At 36.6% G+C, this 21,590-nt stretch overlaps 1 protein-coding gene across 8 annotated transcripts in view; it reads left to right on the top strand.

Annotated features, from left to right (window-relative positions):
- Positions 1 to 2,970: 2,970 nt before the first annotated feature.
- The window catches only part of LOC149804599 (MAP/microtubule affinity-regulating kinase 3-like), a 184,194-nt gene continuing 165,574 nt past the window's right edge, over positions 2,971 to 21,590 (top strand). For all 8 annotated transcript variants that reach the window (XM_089942108.1, XM_089942117.1, XM_089942151.1 and 5 more), the window contains exons 1-2: positions 2,971 to 3,462; positions 3,554 to 3,703. In XM_089942108.1, coding sequence (XP_089798234.1) covers positions 3,403 to 3,462; positions 3,554 to 3,703 — 210 coding nt within the window. In that variant the 5' untranslated portion in view covers positions 2,971 to 3,402. The remainder of the gene's footprint in view (positions 3,463 to 3,553; positions 3,704 to 21,590) is intronic.

The raw sequence follows: 21,590 nt of genomic DNA, 5'->3' as shown, positions 1-21,590 counted from the left end.
TGGAATGAGGCTCTAACTCCTTTCCCCAGAAACAATTATCAGTCCGCTTTGCGGACATAATCCAGTGGCACATGTACTATTTGTACGCACGCCACTATAATTAAACAATCAATCAATCAAATTCGCGCCATTCATTATATTAATAAATATGCTTAACGCACACATCAGGCGTGAGGGGTGAGACACCTTTCCTCGCCTCATGACTAATTCAATAACCCACTCTTTGGGAAGTAAACCAGACTCGGGACACTTCATACAGTCCTCACATGAGTGCGTGTTGGGTCTATTCCCACTCACGACAGCCATACACTCAGGTCGTTCGGGGCCCTATAGACCCACGATTGGACGGCTAAACTAAATAGTGCTCTAAGAGCACAGTAATGCCCGTGGGATGAGGCCCAATTCCTTCCCACAGGATTAATTAAATAGTCCGTATCGGACATTAACTGGACGCACATGTCTTGATGGGTGCAAGCGTCCTAACTTCAATTAATATTCGCGCCATTCAACATTGAATCAAAACGGTTTTGCACCACCTTGATAAAATGAAGATGTTCCAAGATGTCATGGACAATTTAGGAATAACAGAGGAAATGCTAGTGAAACTAGATGATGATTTTTATTACAGTCCCTATCGAGTTAAGATGGAGATAAACAATCAGAGAAAATCAAAGGATACGTTGAGGGAAATGAGAAAAGAAGAAAAGGAGGACGAAGAGGACAAACAGAGGATGAGGGAATTGAATGAGAAAATAAAAAGGGAAGAAGAAAATGAAAAGTGGAAGAAAGAAAAAGGGGAGGAAAAGGAGAAACGGGAGGAGGAAAAGAATGAGAAGAACACAGAAAGTGTCGGACAGAAAATAAAAAGCTGGTGAAAGAAAAGAAGGAATTAGAAGGGAAAAAGAGAAAACCATCCGCCCTTTTCAGGGCCACTCCATTGCCTCGAAAAGATTTGCTCTCTGCCTAATTTTTTTGTCGATTTTATATTTTAAGTGTATTTTATGTATATGTGTATGTCTCTACTGTATTTGTCTTTACCTAGAGTAGCGCGTATTCAGTGCAGACACTTGCCACGTCGTTGCCAATCTCCAGTACCGTGACGTCACCCTACCTGTTCCGTTCCTATTGTCCGTATACAGTTCCGAACTTTTGTTCGTATATAGTCCCAACCTTTTGTTCGTAACTGAAAAGTCTTGACCGTATGGTACAAGTTACAACACACCACATTTAACAGTAAAATCCCATTGTCCGTACGGTATCCCACTATATTACTTACATGTCTGCTGCATGATGCCCCGGTGCTAGACATCACTTTAAACGTCTACGATGCAGACATCGTAGCGATATGACTCAAATTATTAAAGCTACATTTTTTTAAATGACCCCACAAACACAAACAAACTAAATCATCTTCCAATACCCAAACTCTAATTTCATCCGAAAGTATCGATAAATAAAGATATTAAAATCACACAAATAAAGTAAAATCAACAAGCAATGTATTTCTCTATACTCTCTTACAGTATTGTGAATTAAATCCCAAAAAATCCTAAATGTCATATGACAAGTCCAAAAATATATAATGTTCCGAATGAATTCCAATAGTCTTAAATGTCAGAATGTAAGACAGTGATATAATCCAGAAATCTGAATGTCTTTGAATGAGTTCCCAATAATCGAGAGCTGTGTGTATAAATACAAAAGTCAATGGGTACGTTAGTAATTCCAATGATTATTTTAAATTTTAAAAAATCAACTTGAATTATGCCTGACATACTGATCTAAAGCAGGAATTAATTATTTATCAAAACCCTGTTTATATATCTTCTCACTTGACCTACATGTGATGCACTCGAATGAACAGCACAAGTCTCATTGCAAACAAGACTGTGCCAAACATTTCCGAACTCAAATGTGATGTAAACAATCTTTTTGCAACTTGCAATTATAAAGAGAAAAAAGTTAGCGACGTAAATATTGTGTTTACGTTATCTGAAGGATAACTTACAATCATGGGCAAAAGTTAAGTACGTAATTGAATATACATGACAATGATTTTCCTCTTAACGTGCCGAGAAGAGGTTTTATTAGCAAAACGCGATGAAAATCGACTTTAGATTTGATGATGTAATGCTATTTAAAAGACATTGGTGCAGTTTCTTTGATGTTATTAACAAAATTTAAAGGTGTCTCAGTTAACCCGGCGTCTAATTTGCCCCGTTTTCACGTACATATGTAAAAATACATCTAATCGCCGATGGTCTTGCCCGGAACAAGAAATTCCTCGATTATGCTGCAATAATGACAACACAGGTAAATCGGCATAGCCTTCAGGACAAGCCAGTCAATATTATCAGATAGCAAATACCACTTTCTGTACATACATGTATATTATTCATAAGCTTGTGTGCATGTACTATAACATTTGTAAAACTCACCTCAGGCACTAGATCAGTAAACCCGAATATGTCTCAAGGCTTTTTAACAAAAGCATACACAAGAGTTTCAATAATAAATAAACGAGGTTTTAACTGTATTTCTAAATTTCAACACTGCTACAGTGTATATTAAATCATCGGATTTACATTAACAGAGTCGTAGATTATTATATGTTTGAAATGTTTCTGATAATAATTAGACGTTAGACACACTTAGTGCAGGTCTCAGCTTTTATCGTATTAGGTTAGCAAACGTGCACCTGCGCGTTCCTTTACTTCCTTCTGCTGCATATAATGATCGAAGAAGGGGCGTTCACATAGTGAAAAACATTGTATTATATAATTCATCAAACCACTGGCTCGAGTTTCCATGTACGGTAATCCTATTACCGATTTCCAATGCTTTTAGATTTTGCAGGTCATGCTTTTGGTATCCTCATCAGCTGTTTCAGGTACAATGATGTCATAACGAAAGCTCTCAGCCAATCAAACGAGGCCACTTTTGACGTAGTGCGCAAGACGGTAGGTTTTTGGCGTGGAAAGGGTGTCGGCCATCTTGATCGAATATTACATTGAAAATACTTGTACATTCAATGGTGTATGGTGGTTTTAAGAAAAATTCAAGTGGCCGGTTGCTGGATTTGGCCAAAATGAAACAAGTCCTGTTAGATTAACCAATCTAAATGGAGAGAGACATATTGCAATCGGAAATACCAATCTGTCAAGTGTCGTTGCATGGGCAAAATCCTATGTTCCAGGTCCATTCCACCTACAAACTTGTCAAGTTTAATTGTTATCGGTCGGATATGAACAGCTTTTAGTGTGGCGTTTGGTCCGTTTATGGTTCATCTCACCAGATAAGCTCAGAAAGCGAGCGTCTGCCCTCTTGGCATTCATCGGTTGTGCTTTTTCAATACAAATGGTCTAGCCGATTATTGAGCAAAGTGATAATTACTAATTCAAAATGTCGACGAGAACACCCTTACAGACAGTACATGAGTCAGTTGCAATAGATCACCATCACGTAAGTAGTCTAGTTATTGTGTTTACTGGTATATTTAGTGATTAATAAATAAATAAAGTGCTCAGTTCTCGTTTTTTATTTTATTTTTTAGGGAAAAGACGACAATGCAAATACAAGAATTTCATCGTCAAGGGCTCGCACGGACGAACCCCACATTGGAAAATACAGGCTCATCAAAACCATTGGAAAAGGCAATTTTGCTAAAGTTAAACTTGCCAAGCATGTTCCAACAGGAAGAGAGGTGAGTAATGTGCACAGTACTCGATCAAGGGAAGGCTTTGTTTGATTACTGTTCATGCATGAGTGACAGTCGATTTCCCATTGACCTTGACAGTGTACATGACAGTTCATTTCCACTATGTACTCTGTAATGTGCCCGTTATTTCTTTGTTTTTCTTTGACCTTCTTTACCTGGAATGTTATTTTTTTTGCTGTCTGAAAGACCTGTTTTTGTGTACCAGCATCGTAAGAATTTCCAATGAACTGTAATTGTTCCCTTCCAAATAGGGTGGGTGGGTGCACAGTTCAGGATAGGCATACCACATATTGCTTTTGCTAAATTTATCTTCCAGTGTTCACACTTAAATTACATAACCAATGATGTCATTCAGCTTATTCTGTTCACCTGTAATAAACATGTTAAGATATTAACTGTATTTTTGGAAACAATAGTATCATCATTGGCTTGGGCACAGATTTTGTTCATTTGGGTTTTGGATGCCACATACAAGGACGTTTCACGTGTTAGACATGGCTTTCTGCAGAACCATTGGTCGTACTTGCTTTAAGAAGCTGAGATGATAAGGAAGGTTATATCATGTTTCAGGGATGGTCCTGGCTTTTAAAAAGTTGTTGCCCAAAAAATCGCCAACCTCAATATTTTGTCACCAGTTTTCAAAATATATCGCCAGAACAAGTGATGAGTATTTTTCCAAATCTATTAATGTAATAGGCAATGAATATTGAAAAAGATGGGATAGGTATTACTTTATTGACAACAAGCAATACAGCTATAATATTACAAAATAAATCATTACATTACTGTTTTACACTACTTGCATGCATCATTCCCTCTAAGTGAATGGTAGATGTGCATGCTGCATTGTGCAAGCGTTATGGTGACTTGAGTATCAATGTTGGATTGAATATTTGGTAATTTTGATCTGCTGCACAGGGATGTCTGAGCAACTGCGCGGCTCTGTGTGTGTGCAGTTTAGAGGGAACGTTGCTTCCATGTTCTTTGCATCCCCCATCACTGTTAGAGCATATGTATGACTGTTGTCACCTGAAATAAATGCATTATCAAATATAAAATATCTACTTTTCAGACAGCTACAGTTTCTATCTCACATTTTTTTAATAGAAACATCAGGTATTAAGCAAATCTATATTATGTATATTATTTTCCAAATAATATTTTTTAAAGGAATTTTAGTTTAAAACATTTTAATACTAAAACCCCATGAGCGTACTTTGCACTGTAAGATAATTGACGTATAGTGCGACCGTCGATTTCATGCATTCAGGAAGTAACCCCCCTCCCCCTTATGACTAGCTTCACAGATTACATCTCCTCAACCAGGAGTTTAGAGATTTATTTTTGCCTGCGCCTTACATGCTTTGCTTGTAGTGAATTGCTTCCTAAATCCCAAGAATGATCACTGAATGCTGTTGATTTTTTTCTTAACAAGAAAACTATGATCTCCATTCTCACCAATGAAACTTACACGAGTCAACACCTGGCATTAATGTACCTTATATTTAAGAATTAATTACGATCATTAAATTAAAAGAAGGAATGAAGAAACACATCACAGAGCATATGTGCCCCCAAAAACTAATTTGGAATAAATGTTATTTAGTAAGCAGTGTTATGTGCATATGTGAGTTAACAATATGGAATTAAGGTGGGATATAAAATGTGGGAAAAAGTTATCACCTATATGGTAGCTTGAGACCACATTTGAACTATTAACATAAATTCACACCCATTTTAGGCATTGTTAGTTATAACAAAAAAGGGCATTATTTATTTGTCAATCAAGTGCTAGTGCTTTCACTCATTGTAGAACAGGCAAGAGGCTTGAGCCTAATCTTCAGTGTTGTGTAGTTTGGGCACAGCTGACCAGAATATGAATTGGGGACATGTTTGGGGTGGGGAATAACGCACTCCACAGGGAAAAACGTCATGTCCTTTGAGAATTTCACGTGTATTGGGTCCAAAACATTGGAGAATATTTAGTAAAATTTGAAGTTCATGCCCCATGCTGTAAGTTAATTCTTTTACTCCTGTATTTTGAGAAATAAATTATTTTCAGTTATGCACAGCTTGTTTGTTTTGATAATTCTTGTTACACAGTTTAAGTCCCTGGAGTCATAACACAGGATTGATGGCAAAAGTAAAAGATCAGTGAGCAAAATTAACATATATTACCTCACCTGGATTTATGTTTGGTGACACTCTCATTCTTCAAAATATCACAACCAGTTGTAAATGATTTGACGACTTGTGCCTTGATACATATCACAGAACATCTGCTTTAACTTTATATCATATCTCAGCCACAACCACCGAAGTTTCCAGCTGTTGAGAAATTTTCGGGAAATTTCGACACATTCATCATGATGTGATGGTGTTGCCCTTGAAGCATTACTACCATCACTACATGCAGATGATGTTAGAATGTCAGGTAGACCATCAGGTTCCGTGACTGTGGTCTGTTGAATTTGCACGAAATCCAAATGCAGTTAATTTTGTTAATTTACTCTCACGTTTACCCATGATAAAGTTGCACTGTTGACAGTTAATAATTCTGATTGAAATTTTTGCATTTGCTTTGTATTTGTACACAGCAATCGGTACTTCAGAAGTAATGAGTTTTCTCTGAAGTTTCAGCAAAACTATTTTATTGGTACATTTAAAAAAAACTTAAGAAGGATTAGCTGGTGTTCAATTAATTGTAGCAGTTTCTGTTCGCGTTTTCAGAGGTCATTCGATTGGTGGTATATTCCAATAGCATGACTGAGCGTATCACAGCATACAGTACTCAGGCTAGATGTCAACATAAATGGATTATGATGTAACATTGCACTGTAAAGATGGGTTTGTCAATGCAAACAAAGGATTTGTTTATTTAACAAATAGATTCCAATGCATGGTGTATCCAAATTTGTGGCTTCTTTTTGTGGTCCCTTTGAATTTCTCCACTCCAGTTCCATGACTCTATGTACACATTAAACAGCCAAAGAGGCTGTTGCCACAAAAATTGGCAGATGGTATTATTTGTTGCCACTAAGGGAAAAAAATCTCAATTTGCGACATTGGCAAATCCTCGGATGATCCCTGATGTTTCATTGCTTGTGTGCATTTTATATTGCAAAATATGATGCTCTTGTTTTTGTTGTACAATAATGTACAGAATATCATTCCATGTTCAAAAACTAAACCAGAATAGGATCCTTTATCAGTGATGAAATAATTGCTTGCAGCATCATACTTGCCCATATTTAAAATGCTGATATGTCAGTGCATCAGATGTTTTTGTGTGTGGGTGGATGCCAGTCACTGCCAGAAATCGCGAGCTGGTGTTGAGACCATGGGCAAAGCAGTTAATAAACTTTGGAATTCTGAATAATTGCAAGGAAAATTTGTTTTTGTTTTTTTAAAAAAAGACATCTTGGCAATCTCATCATGCTATTTACATACTATAGATTTAGGTGACCCCATTTGTTTGCAGAACCATTAATCAGACAAGAGAAAAGAAAGTGAAACTAAGCTCATCGTTTATAAATAATATTTGGAGTCAAATGAATTAAAAAAATTGTAAGGCTGTCATAACTGTTCTTTAGGGCTGTCAAAAATCACGAAAAACCAACCCGGGTACCCGTTGCGAAATTTAACGAGTACCCGGGTACCCGTTAGCACATGAATGACATGTACAACCGTAGACCAACTAATTGTTATCCCCATTTCTTTAATATTTGTATGGCGAGGCGATAGAGGCTAACCGTGTAATGCACTACTCGGTCTGATGCGTCCGCACCGATGTAGCTGCGAATGATCTGACCGCACGCTATTAATTAATAAATTTATTTAGAATGACCTTTGTACACAGATGGTAGGTATAATCCAGCTTTTAATGATCACTGTGACCAGCCGCGTTAAATCCTTTAGAACACTCACCTTTTTTTAAAGTATAAGTCCTTGTTAGAACAGACCACGTTTATTCATCGGCTTTTGACCGCAGATTTGAATTACCCACGCATGCGTGTAAAGCAGCTTTACCACATGTCAAGAGTAATGCGTTAAAACCGTCTTTGTGTGTGTGTGTGTGTGTGAGTGAGAGAGAGAGAGAAGACCACAAACTGTATTCACTACACAATAATAATAATTCAAGTGATATTATTTTGGAATTATAATTCTTAAGATAGTTATGACAAAAACGTAGTAGTATCGAAAGTAGAAATATCGGTATATGTATGATGGCTAACTTTAAAAATTAGCAGCGCTAGTCGACTAGAAAAACAACGAGCAGCTCAAAGATTACTTTGAGGCATTACGAAGATTTCAAGGTGTCTAGGTGATAATTGTTCATAATATAAATTGTGGGATTTCTTCGACATGTGTGTTCGGAAATCAAAGGTATCCATCTGGATTTCATTAAAAGAGCACGCAATGTACCGATCATTTAGCACCCACAATCAATAGTTATCGTCTACAGAGAGGTTTATTACCTGTAGAACAATGCTATGTTTTAACCTTGGTATATAATGCCTCGGGGATAACGGTTTGTCCTGTTGCACAATGCCAATGAATTTTATTAATCCAAACAGACTCTCTGATGTATTGTTTATTTATATTAAGCAGGGATCTGGTTTCTAATTAAAGCCATAGCTGTGTGGCGATTTTTTTTTACGGGTACCCGCGTTTACCTTTCAATACCCGGGTTTTTCAATACGGTCGGGTACCCGAGTACCCGTTGACAGCCCTACTGTTCTTGCATGTATGTAATGCTCAGCAATTATAGGATCAGGAAATGGGTATGCTACTAGGAGAAGCATATAATGGTGCTTCAGAATGATTGCTCATTTTCTCTTGAATTGTCATCCAGTTTGTGTTTGATACTGCATTTCAGAGAGCTGTTTAATAAACAGTCATGAATATTGACATATCAGTATTAGGGCTGAAATCTCTTGCATGTCAGTTAACATTTGATCTTTCCGTCAGAGCATTGTCTGAAGAGAGAAGAATGTTTTTGAGATATTTCTACTTTGGAACATTTGCATATGAAAGAATTTATTCTAGTGTGCAAATCTGTTTTGACTGATCCTGCTTTATTTGAAGATGTAATAATCCTTCACAGTTTAGAACACCGCTCAGACTGGGGAAAGTTGGTCTTGGAAGACGTACAGTTTCATTTGTTTCATTCATTAACTCCTATTAAAGGAAATGCAAAATTAGTTTTACTTGACCATATAGGTTTAGTGATCATTTTAGAAATCAACAATGCTGGGTTTAGTAAAGTGTCTCTCTTAGAATTAAAAAAGGTCATGGTAGTTATCCTCTTAAAATGGCACTTTTAACCAACACTCTAAATTAGCATTCATCCCCTAGCCCAAGACTAGTTTTGAATAACGTATTTACTGAGTATATTGGGATATAAAATAATTTTTTTCCTGTCTCAGGAGTTACGGTAAATTTTGTTTCAGTTAGATCATGTGTCCCAAGACTTCACAAATGAATAAATTGTGTTCAGATTACCTGCCACCCCCATGCTACAATAAAATAGATGTATAAAACACTTGTTTGATAATAAAATGAAAAAAACTAACATTTTACTGATCATTTATTCACATTTTTGTGCATTTTATTAAAGGTACAAATATATTCTCAAAGGTTTGAATGTTATCAGATTGAAAATCTGAACCAGAAAATAACAAATGCGAGAGCGAGCAAAGTGTTGAGCTCATTGCTTGAAGGCTCTTGCTATTCACTCATGGCATAGTGCAGGGTGTAAAATAACCAAGAGTGTATTATATCTAGGTTAACAATATGACAATATCTTGCTGTTGAACATCATTATTAGAAAATACATGCACTGTGAGTGCAAATGGCAATCGTTTTGCTTGCATGGGTTACAAAAAGTACTGTTCATGCAATTTGATGCTGTGTGTACTATTTACCTTGTGGACATTAATGCCTGTTTGTATCAGTTGTGATTACAGATGGTAGATAGATGTCTGGGTGTTGAATAAATACACCTGGTAGCGAGCAATAAACTCATTGTTTGAACTTAATTGGTAGGATATTAAATGAAGTCAGCTGACATAGGGAAGCCTACTTTGGTTCCTTTATACTGGTATTCATGGTAATTTTGAAAATAAATTTAAACAATGGAACAGTTTTTAAAGTGGCCCAATTTAGTGCTTCGTGCACAGACATCGATGACTCAGTATATCCCATAAATTTGGAGGAAAAATCATTTGAAGAATTTGTGAAGGACAGAAGAGAAGACTATTTTACTAACAGTATGATCATTAACATGTAGGAGACTCCAGTGTACCTAGATCACATTCCTTGACAGTTTCTGCAGCAGATGTGTTGCCTCCTAATAATTTTTCACAGCATTAGGGGTCTAAAAGATACTTATGCACTGAAAAGATGGATTGTACTTGTTCCGAAGGTTTGTGTTGACGAGGTGATGCAACAGTGGATTAAAGAGTTTTACCTCAAGTACGCAGTTCAATAATTGAAGAAGAAAAAAAATTGAAGGTTGAGTGCATTTTCTGACAACTTGTGACTTTAAAAAAAATGATGTGCCCCTGAACATTGGTGCACCAAAAAACTACTTCAAAAATTAATTTATTGAGTCCCAGCCATTATGGTATCCCAATTTATACAGCAAATATGGTAGTCTGATGGCTAATAAAGTTTTAGTTGTCACCAGTCAGAATTTATTACTATCATGTGTAAATTTTGGAAATGTGAATGATCAGGTGATAATCACTTTCCCATAGATCTAACCACATTAATCTCTGAGATTCTCCCCCACCCCCATATCTTAAATGTGTCCATTGGAGAAAAAGACAAGTGAATGCATGGGATTATTTGTATATAGTATAGTTGATGTACTTTGGTGTTCTTTCACAGATTTGTTTGGAAAAGAGAAAAGTATAATTTATTTGCTGCAAAAATTGAGAAATTATTGTGACTTAATTACGATTTGAACACTGACATGCACATGAAATGACTTCAGCATCAATAGTATTGGAGAACAAATTCGTATGATGATAAATATTGTTAAATTAATGAGGTCAAAGTTGAACATTTCTGGTAAGTTTATTAGTTTATCAAATTATTTTTTTGAGTTCATTTTGTTATCATTAAGTTGCACCAGGGGCAGTTTTTTATGAGTGTAAAATGCGTTTTTGGTTGGGGGACTCTGGTCCCCTGGATCAGGGACACTGCCCCTTGAGACTGTTGGGAGATGACCCCCAAACCCCCCTTATATTTTTTTCTGCGTTTTTTGTGGAAGAGCAAAATCATGTCTCTAAGGAAACCATAATTTGTGCAGGTTTTTAGCAGATGCTTCCTATTTACAAGGCATACAAGGTTTATGAAATACGTGATAAGAGGATTTTGGGTGTGGTTGAGGGAAAAAAAAAGATGGGTATGCACTTAAGATATGATTGTATTAAATGAAACAACAGTTGTTGCTTAGACATCCTGTATAGCAAAAAGAAGGGTTTAATGTTTTAAGTGCAAAAGGCAGTGGTCATAATGAGTTGAGGAAAGCTAATGCAGGTGAAGGCGAAGGCCACACAACCATTTCTTGCTAAATGATATTAATTACTCTTGCTGTGTCATTATCTGAAATGATTAGCAGCGTAATTTTTGTGATTGCTTAAAATTACAACAAATAACCAAAGCAGGTGTGTTTTGTTCGAGAACCTCATTAAACTGAATTCATTGGTAATGGATACCACAGATGAGGCAACAGTGACACAGCATAATGGATTATATTGATCCTCAGCTTGAATGTATAGAGAGAGGGAGGAGATCTTAGTACAGTATAGAACAAGTCTATACTTCCAGGATCTCAGTTTTTACATAGCAACCATTTTCATTCTTCACTGAATTTGTCAAGATGTTAAATCTTTATAGGCAAGAAAATCAGCAAATGGATTTGTTTGGAAAAGAGATGAAAGGTCAAAGAAAATTGTGCTTTATGGAATTCATTCACTTTTACACATGTTTAGAAATGTGTTGGTTTGTTAACCTTTATCCTGACAGAAGTTATATAATATGATGATTGTTATTTTCAAGTAATCAGAAGTTTGTCTTATGGTTTTGTTGAACTTTGATATTGTTTCATTGATCTGTATTTTCCTTTCCTTATGTGGTCTGGCAGCTTAAGTGGCAGAAAGGTCTAATGCAGTTATGTTTACAGGTCACTTACACATCACTGTTTCCATTTAAGCTAGTCCACATCAGTATATGAGGAAACTTGTCAATTGCTTCTGTCTGGGTTGTTTTTTCCTGGCTCCAATAGCACTGGTCAACAGTGAAATCATTACTGACTTGAAAAGGCCCTAATCTGTAGTATTTTGGTGTGCCGAACACGAATATAACCGTGAAAAATTTGTATTGGCTCTCGTTTTGAAGATATTCATATACCTCATTTTCTATGTTTCACTGTGTAAATTTCTCCAGTAGGACTGCAGCAACATCCGGAATAATGATGTAACATTGCATAATACCATCATGCTCACATCATCCACAGTTGATTGCATCATTTTCTGATGCAATGCAATACTAATGCCATGCGGCTGCTGAAGTAAGTTGACGTCAGCAGTGTACTATACATGTGTAGGCCTATTATACTAATGCCAGGCGGCTGCTGAAGCTGACGTAAGCAGTGTACTATATAAAGCCCAATCAGATAGGTTCAGCATTTAAAATATTTTAGACGTTGTGCGAGACAGTTTAAGCTACTGTTACATAAAACTTATTATTTTATCCATTTACGTACAATAAAGAACAGTAATGCCTCGAAAGTGTGTTAATACCGCGGACAATTTTTGCTATATTTGTGGGGAAGTGACATTTGCCAACCAGAAGAAAAGTATCAATTCTCAAGTGAAGAAGGCATATCATCTTTACTTCGGATGCAAGGTTGGTGACCAAGACAAGCCTTGGGCTCCGCATATATGCTGTGCTACATGTACAACACAGCTTTCACAGTGGTTGAATTGCAAAAGGTCATCAATGCCGTTTGCAGTCCCAATGGTGTGGAGAGAGCCAAGCAACCACCTAAATGACTGTTACTTCTGCTTGGTTCCTCCTCTTTCCGGCGGAATAACGAAGCGAAAGAAGTCGAGAATAGTCTACCCAAACATTCCGTCTGCATTGAGACCAGTTCCACATGGTGAGGGACTTCCTATTCCAGAACCTCCAGCAGAATATTCTCTTGATTCATCTGACGAAGACAAAGGTGAGTCGACCTGTTCTTCTCCTGGTCCATCAGCATGCAGTGATCCAGATTTTCACTGTGGTGCATCATCAACCCCACACAGAATAACACAGGAAGAACTAAATGACCTGATTCGTGATTTGGACTTATCAAAGAACAAGGCAGAATTGCTAGGATCAAGACTCCAACAATGGAATCTTCTAGAAGAAGATGTCACAATTACTGCATATCGAAAGTGCCACCAGCAATTGGAGCCTTTCTTCAGAAAGGAAAGTAATCTGATATTCTGTTCCGATATTGAGGGCCTCATGAATGCTTTAAAAATCACTCATGACCCACAAGAATGGAGACTATTTGTGGACTCTTCGAAACTGAGTCTCAAGGCTGTGCTTTTGCACAATGGAAACATTCTTCCATCTATTCCAGTAGCGTATGCTGTCCACATGAAAGAGACATACGATAACTTAAGGCAGCTACTGAATTCCATTGAGTATAACAAGTACAGCTGGCACCTCTGTGGTGATTTGAAGGTAGTTGCCCTTTTAATGGGACTGCAGCAAGGATATACAAAATACATGTGTTTCTTATGCGAGTGGGATAGCCGAGCAAGGGAAATGCACTACATGAGGAAGGAATGGACTCACAGGCAGAATGTAGCCATTGGAGAGAAGAATATCCAACACCCAGCTCTGGTTGAGGCTCAGAAAATCTTGCTACCACCCCTTCACATCAAACTAGGTTTGATGAAGAACTTCGTGAAAGCCATTGACCGGACTTTGCCAGCATTCCGATACCTGCATGAAAAATTCCCTCGACTCAGCGAAGCAAAGATTAAAGAGGGAGTTTTTGTGGGTCCTCAGATTCGAGAGCTTTTCAAAGATGACCGGTTCAACAACTTGCTGGAAGGTGACGCGAAACAAGCATGAAATGCTTTTCGCCTAGTTTCTACAAACTTCCTCGGAAATGTTAGGGCAGAAAACTATAAGGAACTAGTAGAAGACATGTTGATGAAGTATAAGAAACTTGGCTGCAATATGTCTCTAAAGATTCACTTCCTTCATTCCCATTTGGATTTCTTTCCTAGCAACTGTGGTATTGTTAGTGATGAACACGGCGAACGTTTTCATCAAGATATCGCAACAATGGAACAAATATACCAGGGAAAATGGTCCACTACAATGCTGGCTGACTACTGCTGGACACTCCTCAGAGATGCTCCCGAACAGCTGTACAAGAGACAGGCGAAGAAATCTAAGATGTAGTCAATGACTTGATTTTTTATAGGTAGGCTATTACAGTTGACCTTTTACTATTGGAATGCATTTCGTTATGTAAACATTAATTTCTTGCAGATTACAAAAAAACTAGAGCCAATTTTGCAATTTGACTGTCATATTCGTGTTCAGCACATAAAAATTGATAAGAATTGACTAATTTTATTTCAGTAACATGACTTTTGTAAAAATTTGTTGTCCAGTGTAGCATCTGTCTTGTTCATTGTTTTTTCCTGGGGTCTTCTAGGGTTCTTCCTCCAAGGATTATATTGGCTGCCATGTATAGGCTATCATGCTGAAGAAATGTTGTTTAACCCCACAAAACCAAAACTTATGCTTTTTTTCTTTAGTGTTTGGTAAAGAGAGATTAATATTTTATTCCCTTTGATTTATGAACCTTGAAATTATCATGGATTAAAAAGAAGCTCCACTAAGAAAGTAACTCTAAAGAACAAATGGTTGTTTGCAGTTGGTACTGAGATGGAAAACTGCTGCAGTAAAAAGTACAGCATCATTATGTCCAAAAATATTTTTTTTTTTTAAATCACAAGCATGACCCCAAAGTCTACAGTGATCTTCTAATTACATACAACTGCATGTGATATCCAGTTTTGTCTCGCTTGTGTTTCCAATATCCATCAGAGGAGAAATAAACATTGGGTTTGTTTTTATGCACCTGTCTTAACCCTTTACCGCATGCAAGCGCCTTTGGACACCTCTACTCCATTCGCATGGAAGCGCCTTTTGACGTCTCTACTCCATTCGCATGGAAGTGCCTTTTGACGTCTGCTGTAAACATCAGCCATTTTAAGCTGGTTTTCGTAGCGCCACCTTCGGGGAAAACCCGCTAATTAATACTACATTCATTTCTGCGAATGACAATTACTTCAGATCACGTGTTCACTGTTTATATTCTGGTCGATATCTGCTATTTATAGTAACTGGTTCATAATCTCCACTCTCCAAAATGGAGTTTGCGGATTTCATTCAGTACTTAACTAAATTTTCACGATTAGAATCACAACTGTGAAAGCTTCAATAACTTAGGTAAAGGCTCTGATATTGATGTAGGCAGCAATTAGTTTTTATAAATTATCAAATTCAGATGCCTTAGTGATGTAGACGCAGACAAAAAACCTGTAAATTTCGAGTATGAGAAATGGCAGCTACGGTTGGTCACGCGGTCTCACTGACTTGGTGGTGAACGAGTTCTCTCCAGATTTTAAAGCACATACAAAATTCTTACCTGAAAGGTAATTACACAGCTATAACAATCAGACTTTATTCTTAAATTTTTCCACACATAATGGATGTGTAGCAAAAATGTAAAATGGTTAAAATTGCTTAACAGTTAACAGGCAGGCCTATGCGTATGGAGTCGAATAGGTAATGTGTTTTATTTATAACACGCTGCACTTTGTAACTATGCTCGATGAGGTAAAGGGTTAAGCAAAGCATATGTTTCATGTTGTGGTGACTTTCTCTCCATCCATTGTGTCAAGTAAGGATGAATGGATACAATTTTGGGTTCAAAAGGTCAGGTGTCGTAATGTAACTTGGAGAAGAAAAATAAATTCTGTGGCTTGATATTTACTTTTCTCAAGTACTCGTATCATTTTGATAGTTGTAATATTTTCATCTATCCTAAATTTGGTTATTTTCCATGTCCACTGGCATGTATCATATTTAAAATACAAAACATTATGTGCAAGAAACTTCTGGTTCTCTTTTTTTTGTTGGTTTCCTTTCATTAATCTGGTCATCTGTTAGCACAAGTTTATTATTGCTACTTCTAAACTACATAGAGGGTCCTAATGAAAATGGTGCTTCATGGACATGTGACTTCATCCTCTATGCCCAAGTCTGATGTAGTTAGAGCTGAAGTTGTATTAGTAGATAATATTACTTAACTCATTATCCCCTGGAAATTAGGAAACACATTTTGCTGGCTATTTCTGAATACATCCTAATACATCGACTTCCAAGAGTTTTTCCATTAGCCTAATGCCTAGTTGTGTTAGAAACATCGTTTTCTGTAGGTTATTCTGTTCGCGCATGTGCAGCAGGATAAAAGTTGGAATTGTTTTTTTGGGTTTTTTTTTGCTTAACGAACCCTTCATTTTTGTATGGAGACCACTCTTTATTCCAAATGCCCACCATATCCTACACATGAATAAAGGAACTACTTTCTATTGTAAACAAACAAAGATGCAGACACCAGCACTTTTGATTTGTAAACAAATCATATACACTCGTGTAAGAGGATCTTTATGTTGTGGTTATTTAAATTTGTTTCTGAATGAACTAAAACATGTTTCGTGGACTGCAAAAAAAAAACCCAGCTGTTTTGGCACATTCCGTTTTGATACAATGTTACGGATTTAGGCTAGCTACATTATATAAAAGACGGACGATTATGTCCTTACAAATAAGATACAAGTGACAAGGCATATACTGTCTTCTTTATCTGGTGATAAGAATGGCAAAATAAAATACATCCTGAATTTCCTCAAAATGTTTTTTCTTAATTCTGCAAATTCGAATTACACGAGTCATGTCGTGGGTTTTCAATCAGGATTACACATTTCGAAAGTGTGCTGTAATTTCGATGATAAGTGCAATTGCATCCTCCTTACTGCACTCAAAATGAAATACACATTTGCAGACGTAAACACGCTTCTTCCGCGCCACTTCAATCCGATGTATTTTATGTACAAAATCACAAACTTTCGTCAAACCGAAACAAAATACCAAAATATATTAATTCCAGATCAAATGGAAAAGTCTTTGCAATGTGCATTCATTCACAATATGACTGCAAATTTCAGTTTTGACTAGACACGCCATTTTCTTTCGAAAGTTATGTCAACCGCGCGACTAAGTTCAAATTTATCTGGGCGGAACTATGTGTGCATTAATAATGATCTCATTTTGTAATGTCAAATCTGCGCTTGTGTATTTAGTTTGGAATACGGCATTCATTCATTTACGTTGTTTCTTGTAGTGTATTTTGTTTATATGATTAAACCTTAGGTAGAATAAGAAAAAGAGCATATAATAAAAAGGTTACTGCATTTGTATGGGAAAATATGAACTCGTTCTGTCGGAAAGATATACAGCACTCACAAGTTCGTGCAGTATTCTATCCGAAAACTCGTTCATATTTTCCCATACAAATGCAATAACCTATAAATACTACATTAAAATTGGCTCAAAGAATGCGGAATTGCCCGTTCACTGTTTCTACAGATGGAAGCAATGATCAAGGGAACTTCAACTGTTGATCCAGTATCGTCATTATTTCTCAATCACTGTTTGTGAAGGGTCTGCAACAGGTGAAGAAATATTCAGTCTGATAGAGAATGAATTACAAGTTCATGACATTTCTTGGAAGAATTGCTTGGATCTTGGGTCTGCCTGTGATGGTTGGGAAGGACTGATGAGTCTGTGGGTTTATGATTGAAGAGCATTTATATCTTTCAGGCTGTGTCATCTGATACATATATCAACAGAAAATGGTGCTGCATGTTTGCTACTTAATGTTGACCATCTTTTGATTGATGTATGTTATTTGGAAAAAAGCAGTAAATGGCAAGCAGTGTTCAAAGATAAGCAGATTCTACATGATTCAAAAGCAAATAAAATTGTGAAACATGTTTCAGTTAGATGGCTAAGCATCAGCTGGTGCTTACAAAGACTTCAGGACAACTGGATCCTCGGAATTATTCAAAGAGCAAGAGAAGTCTGCATCATCCAGATCTTGAACTCATTTGGCCCTAATCCCATCTAGGCCTGATCCGGTTTCTGCATTCATTAGCTGATCCCACTTGTAGTTGTAGATTGTTTTCTGCATTCAGTGGCCCACCCTGTCTCCAGGTGTGATGAATGTGTGTTAGATATGATGTCTCTGATTGGTTACAAATCGGTTTTTTCCCAAGAATTAAACAACTATTAAACCAATCAGAAATGATTTTACTTTCATTTGTGGAAATTTGAATTATTCAAAAGCCAAGGGTTACTGTTTGAGAGCAGTTTCACTACACATGTTCTGTTCATGAAAAATTGTAAAAGATGGCGGACGTAAGAGTGATTTTTGATGAGAGCAAAAATGAGGAGTTTCTCAGGTTTGATCTCGAAAATATTAAGCTGACAAAAGATTTGTTCGGCAGGTGGACATTTTGCAAGATTTAGATTTGGACATAGAAGTTTCTGTGTATAAATAAGACTTGGACAAATAGGGAAAAAATACATCACTGTGTAGACAAATTCATTTGGAGTAAATGGTGAAAATTGTTGGATTTTAATTGGATATAAGAAGAGAAATTAAGATAAGAATGAATCCATGTGCGCGATGTTTTAAAAACTTCGCAAACAGGTAAAAACTCTGGGCACAAGCAGCTAGACACAGCTTAGTGCTTCTGGGGAATAGCAGCAGTACTGGGGCTGAATGAGTTAAAAGAAAGAGTAAGCTGAGCACACCTTCTCTTCTCCAGCAAATCGCCTTGTATGTCTTTTCTTGATAGATGCTCTAAAACCATTTGATGATGTGAATACAGAACTACAGTGTGACGCACCATTAATACATGTGCTAAAAAGATGTCTTGAAAAGCTTCTTAGAACCAATCTTTTGAAGTATGTGAAGCCTTCAGCTATGCTTTATCAGCCACTGACAGAAGTTCAGTTTGAAGTTAAGCACCATCATGGTTCTTATGGTCTTTGACAGTTTTGGAAAAATGAGGTACTTTCAAGGCCTTGAAAGTTTGGGACCATCGAGCAGATTATCCTGAGGTCTTTAAAAGTCTTTGAAAATTAAAATAAACCCAAACATTTTAATTTCTTTCCATAATCACAGTGGTGGCTTCTCTTTCCAAATTGATTGAAGAGAAAAAAACGACTATAATAATACATATAAAGCAGTGCTAATGTCTGTTAAGAGAACAATTTATTTTGTATTAAATCTGATGCATAATTTACATATTTCTGAAATAACAATGAATGTTAACCTATCTTCCAGATCATTATAAAGCAATTTTAGGAGATTAATTATAGTTTGAATTTCATCATTAAACAAAGTTGTAGTATTTTGTATTCATAATTTCATTGTTTTCTCATGTAATATAACTTGTATACAAAATGTTAGCAAATGTAGGTCTTGGAAATCTCTGTGGTCTTTGAAAGTTTAGGAAAAGTCATTGAATTTATCGTTCAGAATTCTTTATGAACCCTACCATCAAAAAGAGGATCAAGATATTTTGCTTGGACAGCCTGCATCAGACCTTTTTGCTGGAAAAGATGAAGTCCACCTGAGAGAACAGAGGCTCAAGATTTGTATGAAGGGGGGAAAAAGTTTTTTGCAACATCAGCAAAATATATTAGAGACAAGTTGCCCCTTAAAGATGATTTATTAAAGCATGCTGACATTTTGGATCCATTAGAAGCTAAAATGGCATCTTTGGATTATTTCTTTAAAAGATGTTCATTGTTATTACCCGAGTAAGTGACTGCAGCAGATGTGAAATTGGAAATGGCACAATATCAGTCCACAGATATTCAGTTATGTCTGAGAAATGGAATTGATATAACCTGGGTTGTTATCAGCCAGTTGAAGGAAGATGAAGCAGCGGTCTTCAAAATGTTGCCAGAAAATAATGCTTTTATTAATGACAATACCTCATTCATCTGCACACTGAGCAAGTTTTTTCCAGAGTGAGAAAAAAAATCAGAGAAAGTTCAGGAGTAAATGGAGTACAGAGACTGTAGAGGCACTTTTAATTTCAAAATGTAGACTAGGGTCTACACTGAAATTGAGCTGCAGGACCTCAAAAGTGCTTACTACAGGTCCCTTAGGACGAATTGAGTAGTCCTGATTTGAATTTTGTACATTTTGTAAATAGGTGTGTACTGGGTTTTATACATAAATATTTATTATAAATATGCATTACTGGTATTTGATGACGTTTTGAGAGAATTTATTATGCTTATTCACGCTAAGGTACTTATGTTCCTCATTTTCATGCTCTGTCCCTCATTTTTGGTGGTCATGTCCCTCAGGAACATTTTCTGGGGCTGGCGTGTCTGTAACAATTGTGAGAATGAAAATTGTAAGAAACCATCAGCATCAGTTTCAAATTACTGTAAAAGTTTTCCTTTATTCATCATTTTGCTCCATGTAAATAAAAATCCAGATTAAAGAATATAACTCTAAACAAATGACTTGAGATTTTCATTTCGACTCTTGTGATCTTGGTGACAAGGGTCAGATGAGAAGCTTAAGTTTTGAAATCTGTTGTGAACCCAGATGATGTTTTGTTGGTCCTAAATAAAAATTAGGCCAGTATAACATATTCAATATGGCTACAAAGGCTGCAAGCTTAAAAATGTTCTTGTAACAACTCTACTTGAACAGAATGTCATATTCATTTTTTTTTAAATACTGGATTACTTCTTACATTGTCCATTTGGTCTTCAGTGAAAATGATACTGATTTGATGTCCAATATGCCACCACAGCAGCCATCATGAAAATGCTGTTGTTAAGGATGTAATGGTATACTGGTAAATTGCAATACAAAATGCCAAATGCAGTATGTCATTATAACAGTATGGATATACCGGTGTACTGGATATTTTCTTTACCAACACTAGAATGTCTGGAAATAACTTTGAGCAGAACACTGTCTTCCATTAGGCTTAGCATCTTTGCCAATATTGCAGCTTCTCAATATGAGTTCATCAAGAACCCAATAACTTATCAGCAAATGGTTTTATTTGGAACAAGTTTTCACGGAAATCAAACATGGGGATGGAATCACAACCAAAATCAACACGCAGGTTGAACTGCAAACCTCTCCGTTCATTTATGGTCCATCATTACTTTGCAACAATGATGCGAGACAATTCCTGGTACAAGAACCGAAGGTTCCAGTAAAGACATACCACTGTTTCATGTTGGCAACCAACGATTGCGGGTATGCTAGTTGCACAGCTTAAATACAAATCTTCATCACAAAGAGCCACAGCTATTGCGTTGCCAGTTTCATCATTCATGACTGTCCATATGAAGTTGTCAAAAAAGGGGTTCTTAAACATGGCTAGACAGGTTTTCTAAGAAAATTATCCCAGATATGTATTTAAAAGTCGAAGAGGACATAAAATCTCCCTTGTCCCTCGCATCTCAGATTGCATTAACAACTGACAGTTGGTCATATGTTGACGCTAAACAAAGGTTTGGAATGATTGATGTTAATAATTTACTATATTCATTATTTTTTAGCGCAAAGGTAGACAGTTGTAACTGTGAAGATGATGATTCCCTGCATTTTGCCATGATTGTATTGCAGGATATGAACCTTTAATTCATTTTACTTTCTTGAGCAAAAGCT

This window comes from Sinohyriopsis cumingii, chromosome 2 (assembly GCF_028554795.1).
Source record: "Sinohyriopsis cumingii isolate HCF-2022 chromosome 2, ASM2855479v2, whole genome shotgun sequence".
Classification (NCBI taxonomy): Eukaryota; Metazoa; Mollusca; class Bivalvia; order Unionida; family Unionidae; genus Sinohyriopsis; species Sinohyriopsis cumingii.
The sequence above is the reverse complement of the archived record's forward strand: the minus strand, read 5'-3'. Positions and strand labels throughout refer to the sequence as shown.